The sequence below is a fragment of the Idiotropiscis lumnitzeri genome, chromosome 18 (assembly GCF_059441095.1).
Source record: "Idiotropiscis lumnitzeri isolate Australia: NSW breed Sydney's pygmy pipehorse chromosome 18, RoL_Ilum_1.0, whole genome shotgun sequence".
Taxonomy (NCBI): domain Eukaryota; kingdom Metazoa; phylum Chordata; class Actinopteri; order Syngnathiformes; family Syngnathidae; genus Idiotropiscis; species Idiotropiscis lumnitzeri.
In genome coordinates, this window is record NC_142408.1 from 3,125,522 (window position 1) to 3,151,062 (window position 25,541).

The 25,541-nt window shown below is 42.6% G+C and overlaps 3 protein-coding genes across 5 annotated transcripts; 1 reads left to right on the forward strand and 2 right to left on the reverse strand.

The window, feature by feature from the left end:
- The first annotated feature begins 881 nt into the window (after window positions 1–881).
- Window positions 882–5,213, forward strand: kmt5aa (lysine methyltransferase 5Aa). The gene is made up of 7 exons (XM_088281724.1): window positions 882–1,083; window positions 1,707–1,848; window positions 1,973–2,216; window positions 2,303–2,390; window positions 2,581–2,640; window positions 2,963–3,153; window positions 3,801–5,213. The coding sequence occupies exons 1-7, from the start codon at window positions 1,075–1,077 to the stop codon at window positions 4,009–4,011; spliced, it is 945 nt and encodes a 314-aa protein (XP_088137850.1). The 5' UTR covers window positions 882–1,074; the 3' UTR covers window positions 4,012–5,213.
- Window positions 4,793–13,195, reverse strand: rilpl1 (Rab interacting lysosomal protein-like 1). Of its 2 annotated transcripts, XM_088281723.1 has the most exons (9): window positions 12,628–13,195; window positions 11,251–11,398; window positions 10,232–10,350; window positions 9,570–9,800; window positions 8,920–9,051; window positions 7,987–8,037; window positions 7,119–7,279; window positions 6,949–7,047; window positions 4,793–6,064 (listed from the first exon to the last, which is right to left on the reverse strand). In XM_088281723.1, exons 1-9 carry the CDS (start codon window positions 12,940–12,942, stop codon window positions 5,962–5,964), a joined length of 1,359 nt encoding a protein of 452 aa, XP_088137849.1. In that variant the 5' UTR covers window positions 12,943–13,195; the 3' UTR covers window positions 4,793–5,961. The 2 variants fall into 2 exon arrangements, with proteins under 2 accessions (XP_088137849.1, XP_088137848.1); XM_088281722.1 differs by lacking the exons at window positions 7,987–8,037; window positions 8,920–9,051.
- Window positions 13,196–14,475: 1,280 nt separating this feature from the next.
- Window positions 14,476–25,210, reverse strand: hip1ra (huntingtin interacting protein 1 related a). 2 transcript variants are annotated; one of them, XM_088281969.1, is made up of 34 exons: window positions 25,064–25,210; window positions 24,122–24,987; window positions 23,935–23,998; window positions 23,519–23,661; window positions 23,288–23,344; window positions 23,137–23,217; window positions 22,622–22,698; window positions 22,476–22,537; window positions 22,206–22,346; window positions 21,945–22,002; window positions 21,782–21,857; window positions 21,489–21,617; window positions 21,253–21,375; window positions 20,733–20,916; window positions 20,570–20,658; window positions 20,374–20,490; window positions 20,201–20,296; window positions 19,461–19,643; window positions 19,141–19,251; window positions 18,863–19,057; window positions 18,489–18,636; window positions 17,902–17,988; window positions 17,581–17,688; window positions 17,376–17,512; window positions 17,105–17,215; window positions 16,866–16,924; window positions 16,746–16,776; window positions 16,607–16,669; window positions 16,274–16,374; window positions 15,908–16,013; window positions 15,705–15,828; window positions 15,566–15,627; window positions 14,874–15,419; window positions 14,476–14,795 (listed from the first exon to the last, which is right to left on the reverse strand). In XM_088281969.1, exons 2-34 carry the CDS (start codon window positions 24,200–24,202, stop codon window positions 14,754–14,756), a joined length of 3,792 nt encoding a protein of 1,263 aa, XP_088138095.1. In that variant the 5' UTR covers window positions 24,203–24,987; window positions 25,064–25,210; the 3' UTR covers window positions 14,476–14,753. The 2 variants fall into 2 exon arrangements, with proteins under 2 accessions (XP_088138095.1, XP_088138094.1); XM_088281968.1 differs by having other exon boundaries at window positions 20,201–20,302; window positions 25,064–25,203.
- Between the last annotated feature and the right edge of the window lie 331 nt (window positions 25,211–25,541).

The window sequence follows — 25,541 nt, forward strand, 5'->3', positions numbered from 1 at the left end:
CCCTATTCAGTACTAAATTACATTGCACTCTCTTATTTATTTATCTAATTTATATATTTGTCTGTATTATTGTTGTATTGCACTGGAGAGGGGAGCCTTCTAATCTCGTTGCACACTTGAGTACAATGACAATAAAGGGATTTCTAATTCTAATTCTAATTTCCCTTTTGTTCTGGAAACATATTTCGACGACACTGTTTTCTGATGTTAACATCCGATCTGAATCAGATGTTTTTAAATACAGAACACAACTTAAATATTTCATGTCTGTGTCATTTGTAATAAAAGTGATTGTCTAATAATTATGACGATGGTGTGATATTGATTTTGTTTTAAGATAAACACAAATAAAACAATAAAACAACAGTAAATAAATTGAACACGAATGCACAGCCAAGCACTGCTATATAATTTGTGAAAAGCGTTTTGTGAAATATTCCCCACGTAACTATATGGCATTTGTGTTAAAAGTGTTTCTTTAAATTATGTAAAAAAAAATGCTTACCTCAGAATTGTGACTCGTAGCGATCCAAGAAGGGCAAGTGACATATTTTATTTTGTCTATATATAAATGTATATTAATATATACATCGATTAACCAAACTGTTTATTCTCACGAGGGTTGTGGGATACATTAAAATTGTTTCTTTCAAATATGGTTGGTCCAGAAGCGGAAGTGACGACACAAATATTTTCCCTGTATTGTTCCTCTCCAACTCGTGCCAAACTTTCATAAACGAACATTAGTCGTCACACATTTAGGAAATGTACATGTCATAAAATAGTTACTCTCAATTATAAATATTACGAAATAAAAAGCGAAATGCGTTGTTATTTTTATGATTACAGTACTGTGCGGACTACAGGGGGCGACAGTTTCCCCTCTCGCCGCTGGTACGATACATGACGAAAAATGGCGAACTCGTCGTAGCAGGCGTAGACGCCGCTTTGAGCCGCGTGAAGCTGAAGACGGCAGACGGCTTAGTCTGCTCGGACCTGGGCTATCGGTCTTCGGAGGCACGGGGGCGGGAGGAGAAAGGTGCGCGTGGAGCCTCGGGGAATCACTAGTCGGAAATGAACGGGGTAAGTTGAAGACGTGTTTGCCACTATGTCCCAGCTACTCACGAGAAGAACAAAAAAGGCCAAATGTGAACTTGAAGAGTGAATTCTACCTCCGCTAAAAATTGGAAATGTTTGGAATCGTAGCATATTTATTGGCTGGCCAAAAAGAAAGAGACCACCTACTAGTGCCTGAATGCATGGTATTTCTTCACGTTTAAATGAACTTAAAAACAAGAACGCTTGTGGATTTAAATCCAAGTACATATTTTTAAATTTGTCGTAGCTTCCTTTTTTTTGTTGTTAAATCACCCTTCATATCGTCCTGCTGCCCAATAGTTTGACTGAGCGTTTAAAGGAAACTGTAGGAGTGGGCGTTGTTCCGTCTCGAGCCTATAATCGTCCGTAACGGCGCCGCCACGTTGAATGTGGCAAAGTGGTGCGCTACACGACCACTTAAAAACAAATGACATTATTGGATTTGCTTTATTTCTCCTGATAACAAATATGCTTTGAAACATTTTGTCTTTTTTTTTTACTTTAACAGAAATAATAATAAACCACTCAGAAATATATTTCCAAAGTAAACCTGTTACATGCACACGAGTGGCTTTGTAAGGATGTGACTCTCGTTTCTGCTCCCACAGGAAATCATATGCCATCCACATTGTGTCACCGTTTCAAGTTGCCCCCAGTCCCCGATTCTGGTCCGCAATGACAAGATGGCGCAGGAGGAAGTATGTCCTTCCCTGTGTTGCCAGAGGAATGATGTCCAGAGGCTGGGAGAAGGTATGAATCGCATTGTAGTGGTTTAGTAAATGATGGATCAGGGTTTTTCCTGGCTCAAACTGAGACAGAGTTGGCAGATATTTGATATGTAGGAAAAATTCTGATTTGTTTCGCTTCCCATCAGGCCGAATAGCAAACGGTATCAGCCCGATGACGAAAGATTGCAACTCTTCGGATGCGGCAAGGCAGCCTTCCTCTCGCGGGGCAGACGAATGTACATCACCTCTGAAGTTTCAATGTCACCTTCAGCCTGTCCGAGAGCAGCCCCTCCAACCGGATGCCGACAGGCCTCCGGCTCCTTTGCACAGCAGCAACCGAGGCTCCGCCGTGCCCCGCTGCCACCAGCAGAAGAGAGCCACGCCCAAAACGTGCGCTTGTTTTTGTCACTTTTAATCATCTCTCATCAATTTAGCGAATGTTTCATTTGTTACTTTTTTTTTTTCTCCACAAATAGCGCCCGAGGGAAAAACTCCCAGAACCGAAAGGTTACTGACTTCTTTCCAATAAGACGCAGCTCGCGAAAAAGTAAAACAGAGCTCAAGGTAACTTGAAACTTTTAATTTTGCCAAATTCAATTTCACCCAGTTTTAAACCAGATTGCATATTTGTAAAATATTGAAATTTGGGTCAATGTTTGTCATTTGTTGTAGCAATACAATCTTACATTTGATGTTTTATTATAACATGAGGAAATTGTGTTCAGTCAGCTTACTAGCTCCTATTTGTGTCCAGTGTGAACTGAAGCACCGCATTGACCACCTCATCACAAACGGGATAGAGGAAGGAATGCAGGTACGGACCTTTCCTGCTGAGACTTACGACACCTGGAACATGGCAGGAATAAAAAACCCAACAAGTAAAAGTTATTGAAGTTAATTCATTTAGTGCCACACACAGTATAAAGAGTGAAACTATAAAATGGGTCACATCCAATTTAATCCAGACCCCATCCAGATTTGTCAGCATTTTCAATTGGAGTGAAAATCCACAAAATGATTAACTGACAAAAATACATATTGCATACTTGTAGTGTGTGTTTGGGGAGCCGTAAATGCAAATTGGAATCTAGATCTGATACAGATCTAACGCATCATGTGAAAATGTTATTTTAAAGGTGCGGCACATGGAGGGAAAGGGCCGAGCGGTGTTTGCCGCACGTTGCTTCCGGAAAGGCGAGTATGTGGTAGAGTACCACGGTGACCTCTTGGAGATGGGAGACGCCAAAAAGCGCGAGGCGGAGTACGCCCAGAACCCAGAGACGGGCTGCTACATGTACTATTTTCAGTACCTCTGCAAAACATACTGGTACGTTCTCATTCACTACGTCAATGTTTAAGAGCAAAAAAAAAAAAAAAAAAAAATCATACATATTTTCCACTAGAGAAATGAATGGAGTTATTTTCCAAATGTAACGCATCCTTCCATATTTCACAACTTTTAACCTATTTAGGGCTCATTGGGAATTATTTTTATTGCAGGTTATTTTTTATATTTTTTCATGAGTCCACTTTTCCATTTCCAAATCAGTTCAGGGATACTTTTGCATACTTATCATTTACGGAACATATTTATATTTCCATCCACATTTCTCAACCGATTCAAACCATTACAACTTTATAAAAAATTAATCTCCTCTAGCAAACTTTTTATCACATCCTCTCAATTCCCATTTTTTTTTTGTGGACTGCATTTCACATGACATATTTACCCCATAGCCGAAATATTAACGTCCACCTTCCACATTTCTCAACTGCTTCAAACTATTCAGCTCATTCAAGATATCTTGGGGAAACATTCCACAAGTTACCACAATTTTCAGGTTTCCGTATTTTCCATGACAAAATACTCAAATACATATATTTTATCGACTCCTTCCACATGCCTCAATCGATTCAAACCCTTCCAACTTGAAGTCTCACATTTCATCATGCAATGTTTGCACCACATAACAGCATGGACGCCACCAAAGAGACCAATCGTCTGGGGCGACTGATCAATCACAGCAAGAGCGGCAACCTGCAAACCAAGCTGCACGACGTGGACGGCGCACCGCATCTCATCCTGGTGGCGTCGCGGGATATCGACGAGGGCGAGGAATTGCTCTACGACTACGGGGATCGGAGCAAGGCGTCCATCGCTGCGCACCCGTGGCTCAAACACTAACCTTGAGGACGACCTCTTTTTTTTTTTTTTTTGAAACAACTCCCAGAAGTTGCAAAAGGTCACGCTAAATTCACCTGCAAAATTTAGGGTGCATTTTAGGTTAATCCTGAAATTTCACCCAATATGACAAACTTTTTGGGAGCAGTGTATTGTACACATTCTGGTGTGTTTTTTTTTTTGTGCACATTTTCTAAGGATTATGCACTTGGGCATGCTTTGACAGGTTGGTGCATTTTTATACAATTTCTTTCCCCTTATTTAGGGCACTAGTTTTTAAAGGACAATGAATTCAATCTAGAAAATTATCCACATGGTATCATTGCTAAATTTGGGGCACTTATCTTTTTTACGCGGATAAAGTCAAACACATTGTAGTCTACTGCTGTTTGTTTTTGCACGTTTTTAGTGAAAATAGCTTTTTTATTTAATTTGCTGGGGCAGTGGTACGGTTTACATTAGGGCCACACTGAAAATAAAAAAAAATACAGCAATTGTACTACGAGGAGAACATCACAATGTGGTGAGAATAAACAGTTGTTTTTTTCCCAAAATAGTTTTGAGAGAAACCAATGTGATCTTGGGAAAATAAGGTCCGAGAAATAGAAAAAATAGAAGATAGGTGTCAATCAGGGCCGCTTTCCTGCATGATTTCAGTCTCTCCCAGCTGAGTGAAAAGCGGTCTTACAGATTCCAACAAGTCTTTAAGCTAAGTGAAGACAAATACGCTAGCCGTAGCCTTACCAAACTAACTCCTGTCAACAAGTCTGGCTGCAAATTGATGAAAATATGATTGAACAATAAGTTTTATTATTGGAAAAGAGTTCCGCCAGTCTTAGTGCTAAGCTAAACTAAGCCTACTAGCTGTAGCCTAGCCGATCTAATCTACTAAACGGAAGTAGTCTAGACAGTGCGGGGTTTTATTTTTATACGGAGCAGAAGGGTCATGTTTAAAAAAAAAAAGGACCACACATTTTCCAACATATTCAGTATATTATTGAATTTCTGGATTCATTTCAAAAGAAACAAGCATCTCCTTAGCATCAGACGTCTCTCCTTAATTTCTTTTTTTTTTTTTAATTCTTCATGTTTTTTGTTGACTTATTGCAATAATAGCCGCCATTTTAGGACATCATCATATGTGCTATAGCATCCAATAAATCTTAATGCTGGGCTGGAGGAATAAAGTTGACATATGCAAATGACACCCCTTGTTCTTCCTTTTTTTCCTTCCCCCATACACATATATAACAAAAAAACATTTTTTTGTTCCTTCTGCAGTTTGCATAGATTACAAGTAATCAGTACACTAAAAATAGGACATGAAAGTCCAGTCAGTCTTATATCTGGTGTGCAGTTAATGTAAAAGAAAAAAAAAATTCTTTTCCGTCACAAAGTGGATATCGGGCCACTCAAAACAGTAAAAAAAGAAAAGAAAAATAAGTTAAAAAAAAAACCATATTCATGAGTCATTAGAATGGTTAAAATGTCTCAAAGTGTTCATAATTCTTACTTCCATACAATTGTTAGCGTTGATGAGTTGTATGTATTTTCCCTTCATTGCAAAGGTAGGGTACATTTTTCTAAGCCATGCCCACAAAGACGCAAAGACAACCATTTTGGGTCAAAGCGGCCATTTTCGACATCGTCAGTGCACAGGGAGTCTGCAATCTAGGTTTAAATTTTGGATTCGAAGGGTCCCTTCGAAAGACTCTGAACGCTGCGCTTAATTCCCAGAAATTGGAGCTTTTGTTTAAGCACGGTGGCAAAAATCTTTTTTCCTCCCTGATTTTTTATAAGAGCTGTATGTGTAAACACCAGGGAATTGAATCAAATAATGCCTCATTTGCACAAAATGTGTCACAGTTACACCTGAAGAGGTCCATTCGTGGGAAACATGCATAAATAAAAACCTTAGTTTGAGGGGAAAGGGTTGGGTCTCAGATGTGACGGCTAAAAGTGCGGTAGCGCCTCCTGGGCTTGTTCGGTGAATGCGTCATCATGCGTGTTGCTCCGCTGCCAACTCCGCTGCTTGTCACGGTAAAACAAATTAAACCTGAGAACACAAATAAAGAACTCGTTCAAAATTCAGCCCTGATACCAGTTTCACTCTGTAATATGAAATTTGGTAGACATGTTTACTACGGGTAGACCCACAAAAAGTCTCGGGAAGTCATGCGTGGTTTTAAGCCGACATTTTAAGAGTCCTCAAAGGCAAACATATCCAAGAGATTTGATCCAAATATTATCAAATTCAAATCCCGTATTTGAGACAGATGGGTCACGTTGAATTACCAATAAAAACAAGAAACTCTACAAAGTCATCTCGATAAGGTTAGAGCTGGTCTCAATTAAGAACATGAAGTTTGGTCAGGATGTCTGTCACGAGTAGACAAAAAAAATTGGAAAACCATGCTTGAAAATAAAAAAATAAAAAAAATGCAATATTCGTTTGGAAATGTTTGAGTCATTTTAGTCATTTCAATCACAATTCCTCCTAGAGATTTTTTTCATCCACGATCTTTTGAAATCATCTGAGTGGACACATATTAGTTTTTAGTGTCAAACCACAGCATTGTTAAGCTATCATACTGGGATTTGTCGTGAATGAAAAAGAGTTAACGGCAAAAAAAAAAAAAAAAAAATATTGGGTCATACGAGCGCCGCGAAGCCTCTGGCAGGCTGTAAAGTGGGATCATCTTGGATCAAACCAGCCGCCACCATGGGCATGATGGCCGTGAAGATCCTGTCACACAGAGGAGGGGGGGGGTGCCAACAAAGGTTCAAATTGGGCAATGCCAGGAGGTGGGTGTGAGGGTTAGCACCAGGACTCGCGTCTGTTGTTTTTACTTTAAACTTAATCTCACTCGACAATTGAATTGTTTTCATTTATTGTGTGTGTGTGTGTGTGTGTGTGTTAGTTGTGTGTGCACAACATACAGGCGTTTGATTCCGGACTCTGGCTGCACAGCAGAGCGCGATCGCGTCCTGGCTTCGGGCTCGGGACTGGGACCGGCCAGGTCATCTTCCGTTTCGTCGCTACAACGGCATTGGGCATTTTAGTGCCATCTCAGAAGCATCTTATGAAGATGATGTCATCATCTGCTGACCTTTTGTAATAGGCCAGCTCCTCCTGCAGCATGAAGACTTTGGCTTTGAGCTCATTGCGCTCGTGCAGGACGTCGCGCAACTCCTGCAGGGTGAACCGGGCACGGTTGGGGTCCTTGGAGTCCGGGAGCTCTGTGGTTGTGTCCTCCTGGCACAGCGCCTCCTGAGAGAGAAGGAGAGGACCATGTGTCACTCGGAGGGAGTTACATGAGTTGAAGGGAGTTCCAAAAGCTGATTGAGTATTCATTCCATATCATTGATATCCAGCTCAATGTACTAGTACACTCTTTGTCCTTACTAGTAAGACAGTTACGCGCACTACTTTTAAATTTAAATTTTTTTAAGCTTAGATACAATAAACGCTCTTTAGAAAATCATGAACTAATGTGGCGTTCAGCAGGGATCAATTTTAGGCCCCATTGAGTATAATTTGTACCGGTATGTACAACAACTGTGTCTAGTAATATTTTGGGAGGCTAACTACACAACTAACTAACTTACGTTATGGTACAACTAGTAACAGACGCAACTACCAATAGAAATACAACCATTAAAGATAAAACAAATAACTAGCTCTTACTATTTGCAATTTCAATTGTTATTTTCATCATCTAACGTTTCTATTCTATATTATATTTGACATTTTTGCTCTGATTATATAAAAAAAAAAATCTGAAGTTATTGACTAGTTACTCATTACTCGAGTATCTCTTTTACCGAGCGTTGATTTATTCTGAAGTAAATATTAGGAGGATTACTTTTTACTTAAGTCATAGTTTTGGACAAAGAGCATAGCAGGATATTGGATTGTCAAGAAAATTGAATAAATGCTCAAATAGCTTTCCATAGGCAGACAGGAAGTGAGGATACCTTGGTGAAATATTGGTATACAGCAGGCATGTCGTGATCCCACATGGCCTCCTGGTGGCACACCAACACAGCACGCCTCATTGTTTGCCTTCCATATCATTTTGATTGAGATTTTTTTTGGGGGGGGGATTGATTATTTGACATCACCTCTTTGAAACTCACTGTACTTAGCAAACAACACACTGCTTTGAGTCTACTTCCTCAAATAATGGCCTACTCAACGGGCAGACAGCCAGGCAGTCACACGAGAGCTTAGAATTTATTCATTTTTTTAGGCTTCAGAATATTGAATTCGATGACAAATAATGATCGCGTTCTCCATCATCGCTATTTGCCACCCACAAATTTGCAGAATTCCTTTCTACTTAAAAACTCTCTTTTATGCTCTTCCGAAGTTCTGTCTAAAATAGTTATGCTTTGGTACCATCTGGTGGCATCCTGGTGCCAAGGAACTATGCTGACGTGAAGGTGAAGAGCTGCCACGAGACAATTAAATTATGTTAGAAAAGTGGTACTTTGCCGCCATCTTGTGGCAGCTATAGGAAGCGTGTGAGTGTATCATGTTTTTTTTTATGAGCGTACTGATTTGTGTGTGTGAGAAGGAGTCTGTGTGAGTATGTTTAATGTGCGTGGGTGTGCGTGTGTGTGGCATAGGCAATTCTAAACTTTTTAAGGGGGATGTGATAGTCGATATGAGATGAGGCGTTTATTTGAGGAAATATGAACGCTCTAATAATACGTCATTAGTTTCTTTCAAACAAAGACCTTCCAAAACGGCGTAATCTGATCCAAAACCTCAAAATTTCACACAGAACCCAGCAAATAGCGACAGCGCCGTGTTAAACTTGACACGCCTGTCCGGTCATGACTGTTAGTTCCACACCATGCAGTCACTAAATCATCATCCCAGTGTTAGTGGTCAGGCTGCTTTACCCAAAGCAACGCTGCCTCGTCGTCGTCATCTTCACCAGGCTCGTCGGGGTCGAGTGAGCCGGCTGGCGGCGGCGGCGGGGGGGTAGAGGACTCCCACCAACCCTCCGCGCCCGCCGTAGCTTTCGCGTCAGGCTGGTTAAGAAGGTTGACGATAAACAACAAAGCAAAATTTGCTACAAAATTGCTCAACTAACAAAGTTAAGGAGCTGCTAATGAGAGAGGCTAACTATTGCGTAAATTACATCAACGTATTCATCCATCCATCATCCCTCACCACTTTGCCTCACTGAGGTCGTTTGTATGCCAAAGACTATCCCAGCTGTCGTTGGGCCGTAGGCGGGGTGGACACTGAATTGGTCGCCAGCCAATCACAGGGCACGCATAGACGAACAAACAGACACACTCACAGTCACACCTAGGGACAATTTAGAGTGTTCAATTAAGCTACCATGCATGTTTTTAGAATGTGGGGGGGAAATGGAGTACCCGGAGAAAACCCACGAGGGCACAGGAAGAGCATGTAAACTTCAAACAGAGCCTAGATTCGAACCTATGACCTCCGTACTGTGCTACCACCGTGCCTCCTACAATATTGTATTTCCAAATAAAAAACAAAATTCTGGCATCTGGGTGAAGAAGGTGCGTATTACCTCGGCCGGCGAGGGAGGCTGGGGCGGAGCTTCCTGGGCGTGGCATTTTAGCCGCTCCCGCAGACGTGCCACTTCCTGCCGCAGGGCTCCCACTTCTTGGCCGCGGGTCTGCGCGCCGGCCTCCAGTTCCACCTTTTGTTCGATCAGTGCTTTGCCCTGAGCCTCCACCACTGAGATCTTGTGACGCAGGTCGTGGTTTATCTTCATGAGACGGGACTGCTGCTGCTGGAGCTGAAATGGGCAAAGTTGGATTCACCTCAGCCACCAAATTTCCAAATGTGTAAACCTTAGCCAGGGACATGAATAAATAAAATGAGGATAAAGAATTTTTTTTTTAAATGGAAATTTATATTTAAAAATGAAAAAAAGCAATTGTTTTAAATTAAAAAAATATTCAAAATAAATAAAATGCTACAATAATAAAAAAATAAAAAATAATGATAATAATAATTATTATAATAATAATTGCATTTTAAAAAGTAAGAAAACTTAATTTCAAATGAAAAAAAAATATATAAGATTTTTTAATTATAACAAAAAAACATTAATAATTGGATTTTTTTAGGCTGGTTTGGGTGTCTAGTGTGAAATCAAAAAAAATAATAACCAGCTGCAGCTGTTGACATTAAAAGTGACGTGACATGAGCCTTCCACAACCTTACCGCTTCGATGTCTTCGCTTTTGAGCGTGAGCTCGCGATCTTTGGCCCGGATCTCGTCCCGCTGTTTGTCCACCACCTCCTTCAGCTTCTTCATCACTTGACGCTCACGCTCGCTCATGCCTGCAAACATGTGAAAAACAAATGTCAGAGTCCTGATTGAAGTCCTACACCTATCTTGATAACTGGACGGAGACATTTTTAACGCCACAGGTTTTTAGGGTTGCACGAGACAACGCATTCGCCACCAATCATTCTTCTAGCTGACAAAATGTAACAATTCACTTAAATAATTACATGGTTGCGGAATTATTTCTTGCGTTACATTTTTTAATGCTTCTTCCATGTTGCTGCTGTCCCTGTTTTTTACTCCTTCTAACGAGAGCCCAAGATGTCTATCAATCAATCAAAGTCTCAAAGCCATGGTTTACTTTACCACACCAGAATAATTTGAAACCATGTCGAGATTAGTTTGCAGAATGCGTGTGTGCAGCAAACGTGTGTGTGCGTTGACACAGAGGCTAGTGCGAGTGATCGAGCCTGACTGCGGCTTCTGTGCAAAGAGAAGGCTTCCTTTGTGTTTGCATGCACACCAAAAACATCTTCATCCTTTGCATTCCTTGGAAAGAAATAACCTAAACAAAAATAACTTCGAAGAATCAACCCAAAAATGGCCTTAAACAAAAATGAAATTATGATAATATAAAATACATAAAAATATATTTAAAGTTTAAACTTATATTTGAAGAAGGTGGAAAAAAAACCCTAGATATAAAAATATAAAATATAAATGTAAAAAAAAAAAAAAAAAGAAAAATTGTGAAACTCGAGAAATTTGGAGAAACAAGTGGTGAGCAATAAGTATACATGTTCATGAAAAATTTTGTTCGCCGAACAGCATAATTGTCCAATAATGTATTGTATTTTTGACTTCCTGTTCCCAATTCAACAAAGTAAAAAAGTACAGATGTTTCCCAAAAATGTACAAAATATTATATTATACAGACGCACACACACACTCACCATCGTTCCTTGGCAGGTCGTCCTCACTCACGGAGTCTCGCGTGGACACGTTGTCCAGAAGGCTCTTGTTCTCCTCCTGCAGTTGAGCGATTTGGCAGAGCAGATCCTGAGCCTCGCCTCGCCACACGTCCTCGACCAGCTCCAGCTCCTGAACAACAATTAAATCCAAACAAAATCTCATTTCAAACTGTTTAGCTTCCTCAACTAGTCGACCAGCAGCAGTTTGTCATCGATACACTGCAGTATCATCTTAACACATCTGGAGCCAAGGCCCAAGTACTATAAATAGTACCGGTACCTGCTCTTACAAACCAAAAGGGTAATGTAGAAAGTAGAGTCAAGTTGAGTCAGTACTATGCAGTGGAAAAGGGCCATGCTGCGTCATTTGAAACACATTTCACTTAGTGGTGTTCCCCAAGGTTCAGTCCTTGGGGATCTTTTAAATTGACAACACGATACTGTATCTTTTGCTGTTTTTAGAGTATCAACGCTCCTCACATCTGTTTGGGATGGTCGTTTTTCAAAATAGTACGGCTAAAATTAGACAAAAAAGAAAAACATCAATGCCGTGGAACAATGGTGACTTGAATCTGCGTCCAACGTTAAGGAGACAATTTTAAGCCAATAGGTGTGAGGGATTTGAGAAAATGAAAAAAAAAAATCACTTACAGTCACTTTATCACCGTCATGAGTCTGTGAGCCAACCGGTGAGTGAGAAGCTATCACAGTCACGAGAACCCGACTTTTTATAGTGTGCGAGTGTGAGTGTGTCACTTGTGTCTTGTGTTCGTCCCAGATGAAACAATGAAGTAAATGCCACAACCATGTAGGCTCAGCAGTAACAACACTAGGTACACTTGCACAATCTAATAAACTTTTTGAAGTTTCAGTAAAGCGTTGCCCTGCTAAGGATGGCGATCAAACCCTTGTGTGAATAGTAAAATTGCTTTAAAATTAAAAAGGCTTAAAATTGCCAATGTCACAAGATGCCAGAAAACCACTATGTCAAAATTAAGGCTCTCAAGTCACTTCACCGTATTTCCTTGGTAGCAAGGTGCCGCTAGGTCAGGTGTGGGCAAACTATGGCCCGTGGGCCACTTGCGGCCCATTAAATGTTTTAATCTGGCCCACCAAATTTGAAAAAAATTAAATGAATAAACCTTGTTAATGTTTTATTTTCTAAATACTAGGTGCTCTGCATTTCAAGTAAAAGTCTCTTTTTAAAAATCATCATAGGTGAATGTAATTTCATCTGATTTAAAACAAATTATATTGTTATAACACAACCACTCCACTTCAGGGATAGACTGGACTCTAAGGGGATGAAAGCCAGAACTTCTGATGTTGAATTTGAAGCTTTTGGAGGTGGGTGTGTACCTTTCTGTGCTTCCTCTCGTTCTCCAGCCTCTCGGTCCTCTCCAATCTGAGTTTGTCCAGCTCCAAGCGCAACTCGTCAGCTTCGATCCCACCGATGCTGTGGCGGCTCACCATCACCTCCAGGATCTCCAGCACCCTCACCACCTTGGGCATGAGGCGGGACAGCGCCTCGCAGCCGTACTGGTCGATGATTCTCTCGAACTCGTGTCCCACCGCCGCGGCGATGTCGTACACGTCCATCACGGTCAGGTCGGCCGGGTTCTTCTCCAGGGCCGAACCGCCGCGGTCCTCCGGTATGTATCGGTGGCCTTCCATGACTTTTTCTTCTTCCCGCTGCGTGACGCAAACTTCCTTCCCTCCCTCCGCGACACAACAAGTCCGCTAATTTACACCGGCAAGATGTAAAAAGCCGCCTAAATGTATCAGGCTAACGTACGCCCATCATGTAGTTGTAAACGAAGACATTAAATGTGATTTGCTCAGCGTAAAATCTGTCGTTGTCCTCTTGTCCGGTACCCTCCGTGTCGCAGACAAGGAGCAAAGCTCGCCGCCATGTTGGGAGGGTCTTTTCCGCTTCCCTTTCAAAGTAAGATAAAACTAAAAAGAGGGAGCCGTCGTATCCTTCAAAATAAAGAAAATCGTGGTAATGAATGTGTCCCTCCAAATAAAACCTCATGGGGTCGTCTTTTGGGGGAAAAAAACGAACGGAAAGTTAACATCGTTCACATTAAACTAACAAGAAGGCCGCGTTCGTCAAAATAAACTAACATGAATGATATCCCCTTCAAATTAAAATGTAACAGGAATGCTTTGTTCTTCAAAAGAACAAAATAATACCAAATGGGAATGCTGATCATTCAAATTAAATTACGCGGCATCTCTCATAACGGAAACCTTAAAAATTAGATAAAAAATGAAGGATGCAATATCCTTAATGACAGCGTTACATGACATTTTGAAATGCGGCCATTCGTTTTGATTTAGATTCATTATTTTGAATGACGTGGCATTCATGGTCATATTTTATTTTGTAGGATGTCAGCTTTCATTTCGGTCCGACTTGCTTAATTTAGACGACTTCCTGCTGCTGTCCACATTCCAAAATGTCATCTCACCGGACTAAAATATCACATGAGGTGGCTGGCAGAATGCTTTTGGCTGCGGATTGAAATGATTCATATTTCCTCCATGAATAAAGGGATCATCTAAAATAATAATACTCTAATAATACTTGATATAATATTGTAAAATAACTATTTGTTCTTTGAAAATTACAACTTTAATTTTATATAATTATAAATGCATATTCCTAAAATTATGTATCATTATGACCTTCATCTAAAAAAAAAACATTTAAAGTTTATTTTGCTAACGATGTGATTCTTCCAATATTAAGACCTTTTTTCCCCTGTAATACTATGAGATATCTTCATTCTTGTATAAGAATATTATGGTAGCATTACAAATTTATTCTTGTGACATTATCACTGCATTCTCATAAAAATGACAACTGCATTCGCAGAACATTGCAACAGTTTCCATAACCTAACGACAATTTGTGAAACATGTTCATTATACTTTTATGAATTTAACATAGTCCTGTAACATTACGACTTTTACCTCGCAAAATGTAATTGAAGATTATGACTGTAACATACCGACTATATTCAGTAACATTTTTCTCATGGTTACAACAATTTTGATTTCTTTTCAATGTGGACTCTGTTCATTTTTATCAAAGTGACATTTTGGTCACATTTAATTGTTGTTTTCGCTCGTGGCAGATATCACACAAAGATTAAACACTACATGGAGCAGCAAATTAAAAAAAAAAAAGTATTTAACTGATTGGATTTATCAAACATTTAATCAAGCTGCAGAATTCCATCGAAATACAGACAAGAGTTGGACAGAAAATGCGGGAATACGATATATATCAATAGTGAAAAAATTGTATTGGTCAAAGTTAGCGTGTTAGCTCCAAGTGCAGTTTCAACACCCAAACACTAGATGGCGAAAGAGGGGGCATGCTTCTGCTCAATTTCGAATAAAAACATGTTGGTGCACATAAAAGAGATTAAAATGTTACATCGCCACGGTCTGTGAGTCCCCCCTTCGGTCCATCCTCAAGACTCCCCGGTCCCGCTTCCCGTTTCCCCTCGTCTGAACTGCAATGGAAATTAAAACATGCAAATATCCTCTCGTTTTAAAAGCACACATGCTGGACCAAAATGTTTGTCTCTTACCGCGTTCTTAAACAGGTTTCCGGATTTGGAGAAGATGCTTGGTTTCCTCAAGTTGAGTTTTCCAGATTCCGTGCTCTTAGAGTCGGAGCTCTGGGACTGAGACGGGCGGTGAGAGGGGCTAGATGTCACAGAAGAAGTTTGCGAGCTGGAGTAGGACTGAGTATTTGGGTAATTCTGGCTGGGGATTGGGGTGTAAGCTTGCGAAGACGTGTAAGGCTGAGATGGCATGTAGGGTTGCGATGGCGTATAAGCCTGAGACGCCGCGTAGGGCTGAGATGGCGCGTAGGGCTGAGAGGGCGAGAAAGAATGCGATGCGGCAGGTGCAAAGGGGTTTGTGGAAGCAAAGGCAGGAACAGCGAGAGGCTCGGGTGGCGGTGGTGGCGGGAAGGAGGTGCCATCCAGTAAAGTGGGCGGTGGCGGCGGTGGGAAGCTCTCGTCGCCGTCCAGCATGTTGCCGCCGTCCTGCATGTCGTAGTGGCGCTTCCTCAGCTCACCCAGGCGGATACGTTCCTGATCCAGCTGATTTTCCAGCTGCAGCACCCGCACCTGGGAACCAAACCGGCAGGGTTCATTTCAGCCACAACCATAACCATGAAGTTATATAACTGTACCAAAAAAAAAACGTGCCAAATACCGGGAACACGATCCCACACTCGAAGCTGGAGAGGGTTTTACTGTCGTGAATAACTCACCTGAGCCTCCATTTCCTCTTTTTTCAACTTGATCAGCGACATTCCGGAGAAGTCCATCACTCCTGCGAGGACATGACAGATCCATCCAACCAGCAACAATCACATCCTATGTCTATATTCGTGTAACGCGACTTCTCACCCTGCTCCGAGATCTGCTGCTGTCCGTGCTTCGTCGAGGTGACCACCACGGCCGCCATGTCGTTGACGTGCCGCGAGGCCTGCTGCAACGTGGACAGCTTCCTGTTGCCGCGCTCTGCCTTCACCTTAACAAGGATTGATGTATGAGCAACAGGTTAGCAAGTTAGCACTCTCAAGTTTAAAAAGTGGAGGCCGAGCGGGCACCTTGGAGGCGGCAACCAGCTGCGCGGTGCTGGCGGCAATCTCGTGGGAGCACGCGATAAGCTCCTCGTACGTCCCGTTCTCACCCACAACGCGGTCGGCAGACTCTCTGGAGGTAAAGACGGATAATTAATCATGAATTCCGAAATTATAATAATAATGCCTTTATTAGTCCCACAATGGGGAAATTCGAGATTCGAACCCAGGCCTCCTGGGGAGACTGGGTCCTGAACGCGGCGCCTTAGACCACTCGGCCATCCTGGCAGCCACGAGATTCGAACCCAGGCCTCCTGGGGAGACTGGGTCCTGAACGCGGCGCCTTAGACCACTCGGCCATCCTGGCAGCCAAATTGAAGTTGAGAGACTCACAGCAGCTGTGTGGCTCCCCAGCCCACCGCTTTGGAGGCCGAAATCAGACCCTCCGTCCAGCGGGAGTTTTTGGCATAGAATTCCGTGACAGAAGCTGCTCCCTGCAGGAAAACAACAAAGCTGGAATATTTATTTCATGTTCAGTTGACCTCTCTATTCGCAGGGGATAGCGACAGGGCATGAACGAAAAGAGTGAAAACCTGTGAATAATTGACCGGCAATGTAATTGCATACAAAAATAAAATAAAAATGAAAATTCAATAGGAAAAAAAAAAATCAATGAATCAAATCAATATAAATATAAAAAGATTTTGGAGCATGCATAAAACTCACCCTCCCTCCTTCCACGATGTCCTTCTGAAGATCTGTGGCGGCCGTCACCAGCATGTGAACAGCCTGCAGTCACAGCACAACACATTTACTCCACGTATTGCCATTTTTAAAAAGAAATAAGAGCCGAAGCGATGACTACCTTCATGAGGTCAGAGCAGGAGCCCAAGATGCTGCGACGGGACACAAAAGGTTACAGTTGAGGTGAATTACAAAAAGAAAAACAAACATAAAATAGTAATGATCGGTGTGGTGAGCTCACCTTTGGTTGACCTCCAGCTTTAGGCCAGTTGTGTCCTTCCTGGCCTGGGACAAAATCTCCTACAAACACATAAAAAACAATCATCACAAGGTCACAAAGACGTGACTCGAAGCGGCCATTTTGGCTCTGGAGCACCCTCCAGAATTCAGCCCCCAGAACTAGTTCAAATGAAATTTGGTAGGCCTGTCTATCACGAGAGGACCCATAAAAGGTCTCAAGAAGAATGACTGAAGACTTACGTCCATACGCAGCACAGCTTCCTCAATGGCGGTGGAGGTGGCGAGCATCTCCTTGTCCACCATGTTTCCCAGCTCCTCCTTGAGGACGTCCTGCCCTTTGGGGCGCAGCTCCTAACGAGAGCAACAAGACTTGACATTTATCTGTTGGGAAATTGTCAACAGGCATTTCCATGGGATTTTTTTTTTCATGGAAAAAGTGGAAGACAACAGTTGCCCGGAAGCCCTGAATGAGCCGAATACTTTGAGGGCAGGAATGGTTTGAATCGCCCACCTGCCCCAGGGCGAGGATGCGCTGTATGGCGTATCGTATGGCGGTGGAATCGGCTCTCTGTAAGCTGGCCTGCAGTTTTAAGTCCTTCAAGAAGTGAAGGCAGTTATTGGCACAGTCCCGGCAGCTGTCAGTCAAACCTGCAACACACACGTGAACATTTTTTTTTTTTGACACAACGAAGCCAAGGCATATCATATCATCTTACGGTCGGCCTGGTCGGTGGGGGCTGAGTGTGACGTGGCGCCGCCGTTCACGATGGTGTCGGCGGCTAGGTGGGAGAACTGAGTGACCGCCCGAAGCAGGCCGCTGGCGTCTGGGGAAAAAAGACGTTGTTAGCAGCAAAAAAAAAAAAAAAAAACTAACTAACAATACAACCACAATAACAAAGATATCAACCAACAAGCCCCAAAAAATTTAATAAAAAAAAAAAAAAAAAATCAACAAACCACTAAAAAAAAAAAAAACACAAAACCCAAGCAACCCCGCTACAACATGCACACACACGCACGCACGTTGCCAAACTAACCATTCCTGTTTGACAGATAGATCACATGGCTCTGCTGCATTTTGTCCACCGACACCAAGGTGGTCTCAGCCCGATTCACCAAATAATCTGCAAAACAGAAGCACCAGTAAAACAGCATGATGGATTCATTAATTTATTTATTCTGACTTCTTTTTTCTTTTTTTTTTTAATTTGAACAAACTCTTGCTGAACGTGTTCTCCTTTTAACTAAGATATTTTTCCCTTATATTTTTCAAAAAATAAAGACTTAAAAAAATGAACATTTCAATATATATTTGTTACTTGAGAATTTTAGTTTTTTTTTTAAAATTCTGATTAAAAGATTTCAAAAGTAATAGCTTTTAGAATATATATCTTTAGCATATACAATATTTCATAAAAGATCATAACAGTGATTTAAGAACTTGTTTGGGACGAGATTTACGACGAATTGCCACACCCACTTTTGAAGCTCGCTCTGCTTTTTTCTGTCTCAGCTGTCTAAGTCACAGCAGGGAGGCAAGCACTTTAGTTGCCAGTAATTTAAACATTCATGACTCTGCAAGCTCCCAATTCTTCGCTGTTTCTTTCCGTATACATGCACGTACCGGGCGAGCAGATGCAGCGCACATGGATAGGGTCGTCCAGTTTGGCCATGGCATCCAGGATGATGCCTTCCGCCTCCACCACGGCGCACTGCAGAAGGCAGAACTGCTCCTCTTGCAGCTTGTGAGCCAGCTCACCTTCGCGATTGGCCTGCTCACACACGCGCAAAGTCACTCATCTGAAGGCACCAAGGAAGTGCGAAGGGGCATGTGTCAAGTAAGTCTCAAGTTTTAACGTTCAAATCTCAAGTTAACTGTGGAAAAAAATAAAGAAATCGAGTCGAGTCAAGTGGTTATCGTTATCTGTCATCAATGTAGCAAAATAATCAAAATGATGAATAAACGACCAATGAGCCAAGTCCAACGGTATTTGGCACCTGCTGCTGTAGCTGGGCGTGCAGAGTTCCCAGTTCCATGTTGCTGCGCTGGCGTTCCTGCTCCAGAGAGCTCTGCTGTATCTGCGCCTGCTGCCGGAGCGAGCTCAGCTCGGCCTCCTGATCCCGCACCGAGCGCAGCAGCGTCTCCCTTTCCGCCTGCAGGCCCGCCAACGTGCTGCTCAGCTGCGAGCCGCTCTGGGATGACCAGACGAGTTTTGTCAAAGCGGTTCCGTGTCGATGCACCGAGTCTGAGTAGAAGAAAGCGACAGCGTACGTACCAGCTCTTTGCTCTGCAAGCTGCTGTTGACGCGCGCCAGCTCGGCTCGGGCGGCGTCCAACTCGCGACGCAGCCTGTCAATCTCCACTTTCTGCTGGGCGTTGATGTTCAGCTGTGGAGCAGACAGCGGCGTTGATGTCAAATGTCGCTTGACTTTGCCCACCTTCTCCCCCCACCCCTCTTACGATAGTAGTTTTCTCATCACCTATCTTGACCCTTTTAAGAGCTGAACAAATAAAGATCTTTTCGCGATTAATCGTCTTCAAGTTATTACACGTCAGTGTGGAGTCGCAAAGGCGACTCATCAACTTGAACGGCTACCTGCTGCTGAAGCTGCGCCCTGAGCGCCTCCAGCTCACGGCTCAGGCGGTCCCTCTCCAGGTCGGCGGTGCTCTGCTGCTGCCTCAGTGACGACAAGTCGACGTCGCGCTGCTGGGCCGAGCGCAGCAGGGCGTCACGCTCCGCCTGCAGAGCGGCCAGACTGCTGCTGGCCTGGGAGCCTTCCTGGAGGACAGGAGACACTCCATAACGCTAATCAACCTGGCGACATGAAGCCCAGTCACAATCTGTGGAGGCGGCTAACCAAACAAGACTAGGATTTTTTGGGGTTTTTTTTTTTTTTGCTCAATTTCCAAAGTCAACACAGAGAAATGAGTCTGGATAAGGCTACCGAGCATCTCCTGTCATTGGCCAATTTTATGCTACTTAGACAAGGCATAGTTACTATCCGTAGTGGTGGCGAAGCTAACAATGATGGAATTTATTCATATTTGGTTAGGTTTCCAAAACCAAAAAGCAACACACTAAAATTTGTACTCTAGATAGACAGAAAAAAAGTCAACAGAAACACCTTTCCAAGTATAAACAATATGCTAACGTTCTGCTCCAAACTTGGCCCACTCGCCGCAGCACCAACAAGGTAAGCCACCAATGCTAGCCACGTATTGTCATTTGGTTCCATGAAATGTCTATTACAAATTAAGCGACAAACATTTATGATGGGTAAACTAGCTGTTGTTAATCAAAATGCTACGCTCGATTATGCTACGCTAACATCTTACCATCTCCTTGCTCTCCAGGGTACCGCGAAGGAGCGCCAACTCGGCTCTTTGCTCCAGGAGTTCTTTATTCAGGCGGTCCGCCTCATTCTGCTGCAGCTGTATCTGACGGAGTGAGCCATCACGCAAACGTTAGCGGTTGGCGTAAGTGGTGGTGTTAGCCTGTGAAATCTCACCAAGTTGGTCTTCTCCCGATGCAGGTTCTCCAGATCGCTCTCCAGTTTCTGTTTGGTCCTCCACATGCCCTCCTGGTCTTGTTTTGTGTGGGCCAGCTGCTTGGTAGTGTCCGCGTTCTACAGATCCCAGACCGAATAATAAAATGAAGTCGCATAGCAACCGGTGATACAAATTGATTTTTAACGGTTACTGTACCTTCTTCATGAGGTCCGCGTGACTGGTGACCAGTTCGGCGTGTTTCTCTTTGAGTTGAGTGAATCGAAGCTCGGCCGCCTGGGCGCGACCTGTGCGGTAAGGAAAGTTAGCCTGGATGGAACGGGGCTTAAAAAAAAATGTGCGTTTGTTGCGCCTCGCTTACCATCAGCCTCCTTGAATCCAATCTGAGCGCCCACGTTGGCCACATTGGCACAGCGTAGTGCCTCTACCTCCATGCGCAGGTGCTCATTTTCCACCTGCGCCATCTGCCTGTGAGTGCACTGCTCCTGAACTTCAGCCTCAAGGTGGTTGACTTGAGCTCGGAGCTCCGTCACACAACGCTGCGCCTGCCCATAAGCACACACACACAAAAAAATAAATAAATAAAAATACACAAACTTAAAGGAGAGTCATTACCGTAAAGACAGACTTTTACATCGTTTTATTAAAAAAAAAAAAAAAAAAAAGTTGCTTTACGGCTTCAAAATAATTTGCGCACTTTGCAAAGCCAAATTCAAAGACCATATTAGTTATATGTCGTTGGTGTGTCGTTATAAAATATAGCATTAATTTTAGCACATTTAATTTCATGAAGAATTATTTTTTATATTTATTCTAATTATTTTTATTTGCATATCACGTTGTATCGTGGTTTACCTCAAGGTTCCGATTTAGGAGCATACCTCTGATTTGATGAGTTCAAGTTCTGGTTTTAGGACGTCCAGTTCTCTCTTCAGGCTCGCATTCTCATTGTGGTGCTCCCTTTGGTCCGCATCAGGCAAGCCCATCTGACTCAGCAGGTAATACTTCCAAGAGACAAACATTGACAGTGTATATAGCATGGTGGTAGCACAAATACTTTATTTTGCTTTTTCCAAGTATTATACTTCGAGTATTTAGTTTTCTGCTGAGGACAGACCTGCTGCGGATCGCGTGAGTCCAGTTGCGGCTCAGTCTCAACGTCATCAAAGCGGTCCTCATTTTCAATCACCACCACTGGCCTCTTGTACTCGGCCAAGGCGCCCGCGCGGAGAAAGTTTGGAGGTGCCTTATTGGAGGGTAATAGGGAAGAGAAAAAATAAGTATGAAAATCAACATGGAAAAAAAAAACATTTTTTTTTCATCCCAAAAAAAACATTTTTTTTTATCCCAAAAAAAACGTCACACTGACAGTAGGGTAAAGACTGCTCCAGGAAAAGCAAAGTTACGCACATCTGGGAGTTCTGGGATCTGGATGATGGATTTGAAGAACTCTATCTCTCTGGCTTTGTTGAAAAATTGCTTGAGGCTGGCAAAAAAAAAGAGACATCATATAGCAACTTTAAAAGCATCTAACGTATATTGTAGGATGTTTGCGGACCAGCATTGATTGTACCTGTTGAATAGCTCCCGGAATCTCTCTCTGTGGCCGAGAAGAACATCCGCCGCGATGCCTACGAGGCACACAAAATTAGGCTGGTGGCTAAGTGGCCGTGCAGGCAATGAAAAGTTGTTTTTTTTTCAATTGAAAGTAGTTTTACATTGTCTGTCATGAAAAGACCAACAAAAATGCCAGAAAACAGACAGCAAATCTGTTATTTTGCTTACAAGTGGCCATTTTGGCTCAGTTAAAAATAATTCAGCCCTTGTCACTCACGGCTGTGGAGTTTAAAGAGGAGGCGGACGCAGAAGTGGTACAGGAAGCTGCAGTCGGGGATGAGGGGGATCAGAGGTATGAGGCGGCATTGTCCCGCCGGCGTGTTGGGTTTGGCACCGTTGGTCTCCAGCTGACGGAGAACTGACAAGACCAGACCAAGCATATTTTAAAATCCAGGCAATTCAATTTTTGGGGAGTTTATACAGTATACAGGCAAGTCTGAATTTAGAGTTGAGCGGGGTTCACTGTATGTAATGCACAGAAACAAACCAGTCTCGGCCATCTTGAGTCCAGCGTCCAAGTATTCCAACAGCTCCTGAGTCATATCCAGCCTGCAGTGAATCCAAAACTCACCGTAACTCAAGTCAGCAACAGGAAGAACAAAAATAAAAACTCTAATTTGTGACAGCGCTTACACTCTGTTCATGTCGCTGCCGGCTTCTCGCTCCAAAGTCTCGTCGGAGGCCTCCAGGTTGCCGGGAATGACTTTGTGCTTTCAAAAAATGAACAAATTGAGTTTTATTGAGGGAACCAATCTGATGTCAACGTAATATAATTAAGACTATAAATACAATTTAGTGAAACTGACTGACTACATTTTAGCCAAATTTGTTATATAAATTAAATCAAATTGTTACATTAAAAACTAACTCATTTTAGAAGGCTGAAATCATAATTTAATGAATTAAATGTAAATAATTACAACTAATAGAATGAATTCATAAAATTAAATTAAATTAAATGAAACCAAATGTATTGAAATGATTGCATCTCAGATTTAAAAATTTCATTAAAAATGTGTTGACCAGCGTAACAATTGAAAATATTTGTCTTTCCTGTCACATGATAGTTCAACATCGATCAGAAAACATTATTCTCCACTCTTTTGACAACCATAAAGTATCCCATTCGTTAGTAAATTCCAGTTTACCTGGACGTGAAACTCCATTTTGAGGCAGAGGAATTTGGCCGACAAGGCAACGATGTGTCCGTAGCGATCGTGCAGGTTGCCCTGCGAGAGAAAAAACACGCTGATACGATACGATGCAGAACGTCGTAATCATCAACCGACGGCCACTCACCCACAAGACGCCCATGTCTTTCACATTGCGACAGTATTTGTGAGAGTCTCTTACAGCCTGGCAAAAGTCATGACATCATTGATTAAAAGCTTGGTTGTATATTTAAAAAAAAAAAAATATTCGTTCATATGGCATGCCAATAAAACATACTAAACCAATTACACCGCCTCGGTTTAGCTCTGCTAGCATCAACTCCCAAAATTTGAGAGGCTCTGGCGGTTAAATCCTTACATTGCGATGTCCGTCCCTCAGCATTTTGTGCAGCAGGTAGCAGAACTTCCAGCTGATGATGCCGTTGCTGGACAGTGGCAGGTTGAGGATGTACGTCCACATGGTGGCCGCTCCGCCCTCCTTGTGGCTGCCCAGAAGGATGTCTTCAATTGGTGTCAGGGAGAAATTAAAAGTTTGCCGGAAGAATCAAGACTCTCGTGCTGGCACTGGTTCCGGTGCTAGAACTGGTTCTAAAACGTTTGATATTAGTTCTGGTACTAAAAACTAGGATTTTTGAAACCGGATCTGGTCCTAGACTGTGTCTGGTCCAAGAATTTGTACTGGTTCCGTGTGATGATAACAACAGACTCACGATGCGGATTTATGTTCTGGTACCAGAACTGGATCCAGGTTTTGAACGTGATCAAAAAGGATACTGCGCACATATTTGGATTTGGGTGGCGCTTCAGCCGAGGTCAGACACTTGCTTATGTATTGCAGCTGAAATACACGGAAAACAACTTTGTTACAGACAAGTGTCACTTTATTAGGTACACTAGCGAATAACATTCAGCACAAAAATGTTGAAGATACTTGGCTCATTTGTAAATGCGGATTATTTACCTGTTGTTTTCCAAACTGCTCCTTCTCCGCCGCCAGAGCCTTTTCCGTCTTGTTCTCGCTTTTGTTTTTGGTTTTGCTCATCTCGACCCTCCTGTAAAGCAAAATCTAATCCACTTATCCTGACTGTAAACAAGAACAACCAATAATGACAAAAAAAAACAAATAAATTATTCCATTAAATGGCTTTTTAATCCAATCGAATCTTGTGTAGAATCCAGGACTCTTCACTTAAAATCCCTTTAAACGGAAAATAAAAGCCCAGCAAAAGAGCGTCTCTCGAATGTGAAAAAAAACACAGAAAAATAAATAGATAAAAATCATAAAAACGTGTGTGCCACTGACAAGACAGCTGGGGAACGAAGTGAAGGCAGTGAAACTGGTATGGCGATACAAGGAAATCAGTGTGAACCTTGCAGGACTGGTTTCACGACTCGCACAAACTCATTTAGACATTCACACAGTCGCACAATCACTCGCCGACACACAGCCACACGCACTCACTCACAAGACGACTCACCCTCACACCGCCATCCTTCACTCACTCTCACACACACTCCCATTAGCGCAAACTCATGCACTCACTCAAGCATGGATGCACTTACACACAAATCAGTCATGCCCACTCTTTTCCACACACACACACACACACGGATACACAAAATATACTGTGAGAAAATCAGTGCCGCACAAAAATGGTCATAAATCAATTTCCCTCTTGTTCATGATGATGAACTTGCTGCACAATGTATGCGGAGGCGAATGCCATACATCCAATTTTTAGCCTCCAACTGTTAGGAAGTCTTGCCCAGCCGGCCTTTCCCCTGCTGGGATGAACAACAGTTGTCTTTGGGTGGAGCTACAGCACTCTGAAAGCAAACCAAGCCAAGTGTGAACACACCCAAACCACACTGAGTGGTATTTGAACACCTGGAAGGGCTTCACCTGGGCAGGGGTGGTGTTCCTGTGGTGGTGGTGGTCCATCTGGCAGTTGTGACAGTAGAAGGAGGTCTCCGGGGGACTTGAAGAGACCCCCGATTGTCTGGTGTCATCTAGTAGCTGTCGTAGCAGCGAGTCGGGACATCACGTCCCCGCTCTAGGGGGAAAACAAGTTACTCGATGTTAGAATACCAGCTGTAAGCATAGCATTTCATCAACTCATTTAAAATACTCAGATCGCTAGCTTGCTATATGTTAGCATGGCAATCCATAGCACGTTTGTATTTGATCAACTCTTATTTTAAATGGTACTCAACTCCAGGGCATGTTCCATTAATGTCCACCTGAACATTTTCTTATTTAGCATAGGAACTGTTAACGTTAGCATAGCATCTCTCATGACAACGTACGTGTGTTAAGAGTGAGGCAACGGCGCCTGAGTCAACTCTTACTGGGGAAGAGAGGCTGAGTCTGATAGTGGTAA